Source organism: Gigantopelta aegis, chromosome 9, assembly GCF_016097555.1.
Source record: "Gigantopelta aegis isolate Gae_Host chromosome 9, Gae_host_genome, whole genome shotgun sequence".
Lineage (NCBI taxonomy): Eukaryota > Metazoa > Mollusca > Gastropoda > Neomphalida > Peltospiridae > Gigantopelta > Gigantopelta aegis.
This window is the reverse complement of record NC_054707.1, coordinates 14,984,204-14,996,703: the sequence shown is the minus strand read 5'-3', so window position 1 is coordinate 14,996,703 and position 12,500 is coordinate 14,984,204. Positions and strand designations below refer to the sequence as shown.

General features: G+C 38.0%; 1 protein-coding gene across 1 annotated transcript in view; it reads left to right on the top strand.

Moving 5' to 3' along the window:
- Nucleotides 1-12,500, top strand: part of LOC121380862 — a 54,818-nt gene that overhangs the window by 15,355 nt on the left and 26,963 nt on the right. Inside the window, exons 2-6 of the mRNA XM_041509864.1 lie at nucleotides 5,778-5,849; nucleotides 7,477-7,582; nucleotides 8,632-8,761; nucleotides 9,792-9,852; nucleotides 11,626-11,731. Of these exons, the coding sequence (XP_041365798.1) occupies nucleotides 5,781-5,849; nucleotides 7,477-7,582; nucleotides 8,632-8,761; nucleotides 9,792-9,852; nucleotides 11,626-11,731 (472 nt within the window). The 5' untranslated portion in view covers nucleotides 5,778-5,780. The remainder of the gene's footprint in view (nucleotides 1-5,777; nucleotides 5,850-7,476; nucleotides 7,583-8,631; nucleotides 8,762-9,791; nucleotides 9,853-11,625; nucleotides 11,732-12,500) is intronic.

Sequence of the window (12,500 nt, the reverse complement as noted above, 5' to 3'; positions counted from 1 at the left end):
ATTAAAAATACCATGATAAAGATGGATGCATATTTTGCAGATATCAAACTTCTGTGCTACATTTCCATCACTGTCTTCAACCTGGTTGTCAAAATCCTCATACATTATACTATTCTATATAGATGCTATACAGTCTTTTTCTGTTTCTATTTTCCAGCCTATATCAACGGCACTTGGTGTCACTGGGTCATACTCTACATTACAATCTGGTTGATTGAATGTTGTGTAAATACTATGTTTTATCAAACAATCCCTACATAGTTACGCTTGGTATTTTTCAAGGTTGATTGCATGCTGCGTATGTTTTATTAAACAATCCCTGGATAGTTACACTTTCGTTTCTGCCATTTTTTGCACAGAACAGACAAATATCCTGGCAGGCTCTAACCTAGAATTGAAAAGGTAAGAGAAGTGAATTTCTCACTTTCAAGAAGAAAGGAAAGAAGTGTGATACAAATAGGCGAAGTGAACATTTATTGGTACATTTTGTATTGTTTCGGAAAGGCTTCAAATTAGACACACAGTTGTGATTCCTAGGTACACTGACAGTATAAACCCCAGTGTTTACAACTCTACAAACATTTTGATTGTCAATACAGATTCAACGATACTTGCACCAATTGTAGGACCACATTTGTGAGAGCAATGGAACTCCAGGGATCTCTTGGAATGCCAAGCACAAAATACAGTTTATGTCTTCTGAGCTAAAGGCAACTTATTTGTATCCCTCAATTGCAGCATGGGCATCAGTCAATTTGAAAACACAAGACAGCATACAACCTTGTATATTGTTTTAATATTTGTTATCAAAACACATTCCCTTGGAGTGTATTTGTGAATACTGCCTTGCTTCATTCTTTGACTAGGAAAGTATTTAAATTGGTAATATTGGTAACCTGATTCCGAAAGGTTCTCAATTGTTTTACAAAATATGTTGCTCTTAGTAAACGTCCCATGATATATACCAACCACAATATTAACATGTTTTGTGTGGCTTCCACCTCATAATGCTTTATGCAACATTGATTTACCACCTCTAAAAACTTAACATAATCACTGCTTATTACCTGGACCAAGTCAATCCCGTGAACAATAGTTTAACAATTTCTATCAGACTATCTGCTGATGTCAAATTCATCTGCAACGAGGCCCATTATAGAGGTGCAAAAGAAAGTTAAAGGATATCTGGAAACTATGCCTTGTGCCAGCTGAGTAATGCATGCAAACAGTGATTGGTCTTCAATTCATTATTTTAGTTTTTGTCACAAATGTCTAATGTTTCAACTTTTCGTGTTCTGATTTTGTCTTAAGATTTATTGTTATATATAGTCGCTCACCCTTGAAGCCAAGCTGCATAACATTGTTCTTCACCAAGCCAAAGGCAGTAAGTATCCATTGAAACTGCCTATGCAGTACAGATGTTGTCAGCAAATGCATTTAATCAACATTGAATGAAGCTTACTACCAGTACTATGAAATATAGTCATAATCCCTTTAAACGTTTGTCTTTGGAAACTCTTTATGATAACACATTGATGTCCTGCTGTATCTTTTTAGCAGCAGAATTTAGCCTTAACCCTGTTGTGACCTCTAGAGTCCGGGTATCTTTGTTCACTTTAACTTAGTGGTTTTTAGGAATGCGTCCACAAATAGTGTTGTCATACATCTGATAAAAAATGCTGCCAATCTGGCTTCAAATATATCAGGGTGCTCAATTGGAAGATAGGTTTTGTGCTTAATACGTCGGTGTGTATGTGTCATAATACAGCTTGTCAAAGCAGAGCACCGTGGAATCACTAACTTAATAGTCATAAAGTGCAATTCCCACATGAGATGCTCGCAGAAGGCTAAGCAATGCATCTATGTAACTGTGAGGCATCAAAAATGCTGAAAACTCTTCATTTCCGGTGACAGACATTTGAATAAATCTTTCTAGGGATTGTTGAACTCTGCTAAAACTTGGCAAACTGCTAGGCTGTCAAATTTCATTTGGTACACGTTTCTAACCATGCTGGGTTTTTTTTTTCTTTGGTTGGCTATTTGCCCAAATAGTAAACTGACCAATCTAGTCTCATAATACTTTTAGAGCTTCATGATATACTTGTACATGGTTGTACATCTTTACTTCAAGGACTCAACTAACTACGTCTACAGCAATCATATACCCCTATACCTATGTACTAGACTTGAAATCACAATCATACGATGCCTATATCATTAAGAATGATTCCATTTTTAAGATAATAATGACATAGCCGTCTTTATGCCTTTGCAAACTGTTTGATTCATCAGTACGGCAATGGTTTGTAAAGGTAGTCTTATTATGAGATGTTCTGGTTCACAATTTGAGACACAATCGTCGGCTCGAAACAAGATGTACTGATAGTAGGCAGGTATCTTTGATATGGTTCATATTAAAATCTCTGGTACTCATACCGAATTCAGTCCAACTTTGGATTTTCCATTTATCTGTGTTTGTCTGCCTTTCTAGCCTCTATTTCAAGCAACTTTAGCTAAATGTTTGGGTTTTTGTTTTATCATTGGTACGATCCATTACCAGTGACTGTGATCCAACACATGCACCAGAAACATAAAATTTCAAACATTTGCTCCACCAGTGAGAGACACCTCCGGTCTATCAAAGTTGTCCCAAGATAGATTCATCTGTATTAGGCTAAATGGTTGTTGAAAAATACTGAAGTGCTAACTCGTGGTAGCCTGTAGTTTCAGAGGACATAAAGCTCTATCATGTGTCTTCAGTAGGGAGTATTACAGACCCTGTCATGTTATTTTCAATGTCTGGATTAGTTCAACATAATTATGAAGGTAGTAATGCATTAATATTAAAATTTAGGAAACGCGTGCAGCTCAATCACTTACCAGTGTATTAATGCAATTAATAAATAGGTAAACTTGAATATAACAAAAATATGTTGATTTGATCTTTTAAGTTGTAAATTCAACAGTATGGCTATTTGTGTGTGGCCATGTTACGATATGTTAGTGTCTTCCGTGGACTGTACAAAGATACACGTTTAAACAATAATAGTCATGATTATATTACAAATATAACAATAAATACAACTGCCGGCTTTGATCCCCCCTGAACCGCCCCTGCCGGTCTCGTCTTCTTCTGCATTGTAGCACAGCTCGAGTAGGTAATATATTTGAATTCTCCAATCCACTGTCTCCCACGTTTTGTTTTCCTAAATGCCCTGAGAAATATTTTACAATGCTTTTAATATGTTACCCTTTAGCAATTCTGTAAAAATATAACTGTTGAAGAAATAGGGGTAAATAGGGGTAAACTTTATTTATAGGATGTAAATAATAAATGGATGTCCAAATAAGCTTCTGTTGTAATTAAAATATTTCTACGCACGTGCAAACAGAGCAGTTCAAAAGCACGACCTCGCTCTCCGAAGTTTCTGGCAGGAGTGTACATATTAGAAATACAATGTGCATTAAATATGTTCATCCTAATTTGATTGACTTGATTTGTACTCACTCACGGACTGCTCGGCTTATGTGCTTGTTCCAAGATTGTTAGCTTACTTCACAGAGGGTACCTGTGAATAAATAATTATTTACCCAGTCTGGATCAGTGTTTGTAGGAGAGAGGTTGAAAGTAAGTTTAAGTTTCATTTTCTTCTTATTACTTTTGATTTGTAGTTATTCTACCCTCTTTAATTTATATGCACGTTATTGTGTAATTTAATGTATGTTTATTGGCTAATAGTTGTTTCCTCTAATATACTCTGAAATTACAGGCCCCCCACCTCCTTGAGAAATATACTCAACAAAATTAATTTTCATGTATTAGCAAACGAACGAGATAACCAACCTTATATCAGTTTTGTCTGAGCATCCATTAAAACACGTTTTCAATTCCTCATTTATCTCAGCTTGGGTACTAGATTCGTCTGAATACGAAACCCACTGTACGGTATTTTATTTATTTTTAAAGGGTTTTTTAATGACAACACTAGAGCACATTGGTTTATTAACCATCGGCTGTTGGATGTCAAACATTTGGTAATTTTGATATTTAGTCTTGGAAAGGAAGGAAGGAAGGAAATATTTTATTTAACGACGCACTCAATACATTTTATTTAATATTATATGGCGTCAGACATATGGTAAAGGACCACACAGATAATGAGAGAGGAAACCCGCTGTCGCCACTTCATGGGCTACTCTTTTCGATTAGAAGCAAGGGATCTTTTATGTGCCCCTGCGCGTGCTGTAACCTCACCGTGGTGCAGGGGTGTAACATTATCTTTGAGAATGGCCAATACAGCACACATTGAGTAAAAGTCAGTATCTATCTGTGATATTTGTGTTTTTGCACGGTTCTTTACACTGTGTTTTTGTTTAACTGTTGAATTTTTATTATTGATGTTGATCATCACTTTAGATTTGTATTTACCATAGTTTGACACCCAATAGCCGATGTATTTTTCGTGCTGGGGTGTCGTAAAACATTAATTCATTCATTCTTTTATGTGCACCATCCCACAGGCAGGATAGTACATACCACGGACTTTGATACACCAGTTGTGGAGCACTGGCTGTAACAAGAAATAGCCCAATGGGTCTTAGAAAGAAAACCCGCTACATTTTCCCATTAGCAGCAAGAAATCTGTTATATGCACCATATCACAGACAGGATAGCACATTCCACGACCTTTGATATACCAGTCGAAGTCCCCCCCCCCCCCCCCCCCCCCCCCCCCCCCCCCCCCCCCACGTGTCCATTGTTCCTGTTGGTCTGTTCAGAAGACTGGAAATCTGTATTTTAACACCTGCAATTCAAAATGTTCTTGTGAGAAGCGTGTCCCCGATCTCCTTGCAATAGGTTCGGACCCTCAAATACACGCAGTTCGACTCGCCAGACGATTGAATTGACACTGGTCCCTTCACTGTCAAATACAATGAACGGGCCCAGTGTACAGCGGGCCAGCTGTATGTTTAATTAACAGGTCCATGGGAACCGGGAGGCACGAGGTCAGACGTGGATCATATCATAATTTTACCCTACCACATAAATATAAAATTAACCTTTAAAATAGACGAACATTCAGAAGATGCTAAAATTAGTATTTTAGGCCACTAATAGAAAAACGTTTCTCGTCAAACAATGGTAATGCGCTAGCCTGGTGCGCGATCGGTTAGGATCGATTCCCGTCTGTGGGCCCATTTTAGTTATTCCTCGCTTTTTTGTTTAACGACACTACTATGGTACATTGATTTATTAATCATCGGCTATTGGATGTCAAACATTTGATAATTTTGGCATATAGTCGAGAGGAAACCCGCTACATTTTTACATTAGTAGCAAGGGATCTTTTGTAAGCACCATCCTGTAGATAGAATAGTACGTACCACGATCTTTGATGTACCTGTCGTGGAGCACTGACTGGAGCGAGAACTAGTGCACCATGACTGATATATCAAGTAACTGATTTCAAGGGCTATGTTTCGTTCAAGTCGGTGTATTCGACTGGTATATGAAAGGCTGTGGTATGTGCTATCCTTCCTATGGGATGGTGCATAAACAATATCCCTTGCTCCTAATGTAGCGGGTTTTCGGTCTAAGACTATATATCAAAATTACCACATGTTTGACATCCGATATCTGATGATTAATAAATCAGTGTCCTCTAGTGGTGTGGTTAAACAAAACAAACTTTAATTTAATTCTCCATTATAGGATCATTGAGGTACAGAAATGACAGAAAATAATATCAATAATACATGTTTCTTTCTAATTTCAGAAAATGGATCTCAAGACATTGCTGTTTGTTCTTCTGTTTGTTTTCACTGACGTATTTCACTGTGAAGACCAGGTGTGCAACCTTGACATTAATTATACTGTCAGACAAAACAGGGCCGTCGCTAGTCTAAACTAACTAGCGATAGTAAACATTTAGTCAAAACTGGGCCGTTATTAGCATAAAATAACTAGTAATAGTAAACACTGTCAAAACAGGGCCGTCGCTAGCCTAAAATAACTAGTGATAGTAAACATTTAGTCAAAACGGCCGTCGCTAGCCTAAAATAACAGCGATAGTAAACATTTAGTCAAAACTGGGCCGTCACTAGCCTAAAATAACTACAGATAATAAACACTTAGTCAAAACGGGGCCATCACTAGCCTAAAATAACTAGTTATAGTAAACACTTAAATCAAAACAGGGCCGCCACTAGCCTACAATAACCAGGATTAGTAAACGTAATCTGGTATTACAGAGATTTATCTAGTTGATTTATCTAGTCCAACAAACGTATCTAGTAAACGTTTTAATCTGGTATTACAGAGATTTATGCATTACATAGCTGAGATGTTGGAGGGGGTGTTTTAGTTGAAAACAAACGTACCCACACACAAAACAAACGTATTAAAATTTAATATCCTGAACGTCAGCCCAGATGGCATATTCGCTGAAATAGAAAACGGATAGCGATCGGTCTAGGATTGATTCCTGTCGGTAGGCCCATTTGTGATATTCCTCACTCTAGCCAGTGCACCAAAGTTTGTTTTGTTTAACGATACTACCAGAGCACATTGATTTAATAATAAACCGGCTTTTGGATGTGAAACATTTGTTAATTTTGACATATAGTCTTAGACAGGAAATCGCTACATTGTTCCGTTAGTAGCAAGGGGTGTTTTATATGCACCATCCCACAGACAGGATAGCACATACTTCGGCCTTTAATATACCAGTCATGGTGCACTGGCTGGAACATTGGAATGAAGTAATGCAGTGTTCTCTCTATTCTGTGTAAAAACTCTCGTGTGTTGTAACTTTATGGAGGGGAGGGGGGATTTAACTATCGTCTGATTTGTTTTTCCCCGTCCCATTGCACCACGACTGGTATATCAAAGGCCGTAGTATGTGCTGTTCTGTCTGTGAGAAAGTGCATATAAATGATACCTTGCTGTAGCGGGTTGCTTCTAAGATTAAACAAAATTCCAAATGTTTCACATCCAATAGCAGATGATTAATAAACCAATAGGCTCTGACCGGCCTCGGTGGTGTCGTGGTAGGCCATCGGTCTACAGGCTGGTAGGTACTGGGTTCGGATCCCAGTCGAGGCATGGGATTTTTAATCCAGATACCGACTCCAAACCCTGAGTGAGTGCTCCACAAGGCTCAATGGGTAGGTGTAAACCACTTGCACTGACCAGTGATCCATAACTGGTTCAACAAAGGCCATGGTTTGTGCTATCCTGCCTGTGGGAAGCACAATAAAAGATCCCTTGCTGCTAATCGGAAGAGTAGCCCATATAGTGGCGACAGCGGGTTTCCTCTCAAAATCTGTGTGGTCCTTAACCATATGTCTGACGCCATATAACCGTAAATAAAATGTGTTGAGTGTGTCGTTAAATAAAACATTTCTTTCTTTTTCCAATAGGCTCTATTTGGTGTCGTTAAACAGAACACACTTTTTTTTTTTTTTTTTTTACAGAGTAAGACACGAGTTTATCGACGCAAGCGGCTCATTTTTGGTTCCAGGAAAAGCTACAAGGCGTGGCGAGGGGGAGTCATACCTTACTGTTTTGACCCTGCTCTATGTATGTATACGTTACTGTTCTCATTCCGTCACAGCGTAATGGACATTTATTTGATATAAGCACGTTCAGTTCCGACATTTGACATGAGCATACACAAATACATATATACATACATACATGCATATATGCATACATGCATATATGCATGCATACATACATACATACATACATACATACATAACGTCACTGTTAACATACATAACGTCACTGTTAAACAGCTGTAATCAAGTTAGGCCCACACAACAAACATTCAGCAGGTATATGGATAGACAGACATGCAGATAAAAGGATAAATAGGTAGGTAAATATAGGTAGATACACGTGTATATATATATATATATATATATATATATATATATATATATATATATATATATATATATATAAATAGGTTGATCGATATATTGATATTTGGATAAACAATCAAATATATATATGGACAAGTTAGGTAGATATATAGATGATAGACACATGCATATATTCTGATAGATTTGTTCGGGACGTAGCCCAGTGGTAAAGCGTTCGCTACATGCGCGGTCGGTCCCTGTCGATGGGCCCATTGGGCTATTTCTCGCTCCAACCAATGCACCACGACTAGTATATCAAAGGCCGTGTTATGTGTTATCCTGTCTGTGGGATGGTGCATATAAAAGATGGTGCACATAATCGAAAAGAGTAGCCCATGAAGTGGCGACAGCGGGTTTCCTCTTTCATTATCTGTGTGGTCCTTAACTATATGTCTGACGCCATATAACTGTAAATAAAATATGTTGAGTGTGTCGTTAAATAAAATATTTCCTTCCTTCATATTCTGATAGACAGACATACAGACAGATATACAGTTAGATATCTATAGCTAGATATATAGCTAGATAGCTAGATGGATGGATGGATGGATGGATGGAGAGATAGTTAGATATGTAGACAGATATATAGATATAAAAAATAGATACAACAATGTCTGTATGGATGGATCTATATCTTTTAAACAATCCATTTAGCGAGGTACTACACTTTGTTATTACACGCTACACTATGTTTTGTTCCAGCCGCACACCTGGTTCCAATGTACAATGCTTCCGTGGCTGCCTTCGAAAGACACACGTGCATCACGTTTAGGTACCACGCCAACTGTGCCACGATTAAGGGCGGAGGAATCAAGCTGACTCGCGGTAACTCGTGAGTAACACCACTCAGTCTTATTTGTCTATTTGTTTTTGTTTTTCTTTTCTCATGACCATTCTTACAGCGACTATGTTCACGTAAAATATATAACATTCACAGTAGCATATCTCCAACACTGCTTTAAGTTGGCGGTGTGTGTGTGTGTGTGGGGGGCAGGGGTGTTGGTAAAGCTGTTACCCACGGAACCACCATCAAATGTGATCATCATAATGACAACCGTATTCCATGACCAATTCGCAGACTGATTTAAATTTTATTCTTCGGTATTTTTAAGGAGCTTGTTTAGTTTGATTTCGAAGTAGAGGGATGTACGTTTGGAGTAATTTTGTTCAGTCCTACTGCGTCCCGATCTTATTCCATCCTGGTGTTTCTCCATTACCACATCTAACTAGTACTGAAGTATTTGCCTATGTATTATTTTCTTTCATTATCAAATTATGGTCACTGAAAAGATAATGAAATTAAGATTTTGAGAATTTATCGATTCCATGAGATTTCTTTACGTGACAAGACAGGAATCTAATCATTCTTGGGGTGGGGTGATTTAGCTCAGTCGGTTGAGTGCTCGCTTGAGGTGCTTGCGTCGCAGGATCGAACCGCCTCGGTGTATTCATTCAGATGATTGGATTTTGTCTCGTTCCAACCAGTGCACCACAACTGGTCAAAGCCCGTGGTATGTACTTTCCTGTCTGTGGAAAAATGCATATAAAAATGCCTTGCTTCATTAGAAAAAATGTAGCGGGTTTCCTCTGATGACTACGAGTCAGAATTATTATATGTTTGACATCCAATAGCCGATGATTAATAAATCAATGTGCTCTAGTGGTGTCGTTTAAAAAAAAAAAATTGTAACTAATCGTTCTCAACTGAACTCCGTTTATTTGGCATGCAAGTACATTACAACTACTGATATTTCCGAGTTACGTATGCAAACATTATGTATAACATCTATTAATTTGTAGTTATTTAACACAAATATTTCACTTGTAATTAGGAAACTGATCGTGTTAACTTGACATTTCAGGCCATCTGCACTCGTGGGTAAAAATTGGAGTTTGAAATCAGTCAAACTTTCTATAAGATACGTAAGTAGTGGTTACATTTTTCTTTTTTTTATGCATTATTTTTTATTTTAAAAAAGTATATATTTATTTGTTAATTTAATTTAAATTAAGTTAATTAAGCATCCAAATTCGCCATGGGAATAAACAATGCACCATTGCTCGCTAATTTGTTTCCCACAATTATTAATTAGCGTAACTAAATATAAAAGAGGAAATTTGAATAAAACAACTTAATTAGTCAATTCATTCATTCATACATGCATACATTCAATCATTTTAACCATATGTTAGACCTTAAACATTTAAAATGTGACACTTTCATTCATTTCATACTATGACAAATTATTAAAGTTCAAGTACGCTGGCCTGGGCACACATATTTCAGCTATCTGAGCTCTGAGGGCAGAAGTTAATTGTTAGCGTTTTATTTAATGACGCACTCAACACATTTTATATACAGTTATATGGCATCAGACATATGGTCAAGGACCACACAGATATTGAGGGAGGAAACCCGCTGTCGCCACTTCATGGGTTACTCGTTTCGATCAGCAGCAAAGGATCTTTTATATGCACCATCCCATAGAGAGGACGTTTAGTCGTGGGATTTTATAGCCACCAATCTAATATTCAACTGATTGGTTTTTCCCGTTCCAACCAATGCACCACAGCTGGTCAAAGGCAGTGGTACGTGCGTTCATATCTGTGCGAAAGTGCATATAAAAGATCCCTTGCTACTAATGGAAAAATGTAGCAGGTTTTCTCCGATAACATTTACCAAATGTTTGACATCTAATAGCCGATGATTAATGAATGTGCTCTAGTGGTGTCGTTAAATAACAACAACCTTTATCTTTAAATTATATAGTTAAATTAACCTGGGTTAGTCTAATATTTTGCTTTTTAAATTATTTTTGCACCAACACAAAATAAACTTTAGATTTGATTATGCATAGATACCTTTGCTTGTTCTAAATCAAGTTAACATTATGTCTTCATGGCGAGACGTAGCCCAGTGGTAAAGCACTCGCTTGATTCGCGGTCGGTTTGGAATCGATCCCCGTTAGTGGCTATTTCTCGCTCCAGCCAATGCAGCACGACTGGTACATCAAAGGCCGTGGTATGTGCTATCCTGTCTATGGGATGGTGCATATAAAAGAGTACTTGCTGCTAATCGAAAAGAGTAACCCATGAAGTGGCGACAGCGGGTTTCCTCCCTCAATATCTGTATGGTCCTTAACCATATGTCTGACGCCATATAACCGTAAATAAAATGCGTTCTGTGCGTCGTTAAACAAAACCATTTCCTTCTTCTTCGTCAATGACTATTTGTATTGATTTAGTCCTTGGTTTTGAATATTTCTGTTAGCCACTGGTTAAGCTAACTAACGTTTGAACAACCGGCCGCTAATAATAGTTATAATATACAAACACTGTTATATTATTATACCTATTGTGTATTATGTGTATGTTATATGTATATATACAGTTTATATTTGTCAAGCTGTCTATAATATGTTTGTAAACCACCTTAGTGCATCACCGTTTGGTGATCTGAGTTGAATAAAGTTCTGTCTGTTCTGTTCTGTTCTGTTCTGATAATAGACTATAACCTAACGCTCGTTTACCTTGTTACACATTGATCATCGACTGCCAGGGAGAGAACGCTCGCTATATAACCTGATTGAATATAAGCATGAAACCGAAATTAAAATGAAACGAAATGGAATTTACAATTACTAGTAGAACATTGTTTTTAGCCATTCCCTTCCTTGTTTTGTTTTTTGTAATCAGAACTTGGCCTGCCATGAACTCTTTCACGTGATCGGAGGTTTTCACGAGCAAAACAACTACAAATCGATCGCCATTGCCCCGCAGATGTACGACAACATCCAGCCAAGTAAGGCCCGTGTTTCTTTTTTTTCTGTTTTGTTGTTTTTTGTTGTGGTTTTTTTGGGGGGTGAGGGTGGGGTGGGGGTGGGGTGGGGGTGTTGTACGCAGTTTTATTTGTCTATCACCGATTAGTTGTTAATCTGAACGCACCCATCGTAAGACGCGAACTGGGAAAATTACAACGCATCCATAGAGTTGGCCTACTCCGTCAGTCACAGTTGATCGTCTAACCCTAGCATAGCGTTACGAATCAACTGAATTCGTAATGAGAAGTACTTGCTACTGAAAGTTTGCTAAAGAGAAAATGTTTGAAACTGTGATTCTGACTACTAAACGTTTGGTTTTTTTATTTAACGACGCCACTAGAGCACATTGATTTTTATCTTAAATCAGTCGGTTATTGGACGTCAAACATATTGTCATTCTGACACTGTTTTTTTTTTTAGAGGAAACCTGCTGTCGCCACATAGGCTACTCTTTTACGACAGGCAGCAAGGGATCTTTTATTTCCACAGGCAGGATAGCACAAACCATTGCCTTTGTTGAACCAGTTATGGATCATTGGTCGGTGCAAGTAGTTTACACCTACCCATTGAGCCTTGCGGACCACTCATTCAGGGTTTGGAGTCGGTATCTGGATTACAAATCCCATGCCTCGACTGGGATCCGAACCCAGTACCTACCAGCCTGTAGACCGATGGCCTAACCACGACGCCACCGAGGCCGGCTATCGACTACTACAACTCGGATACTAGAGGAACATGTTTCATCATTTT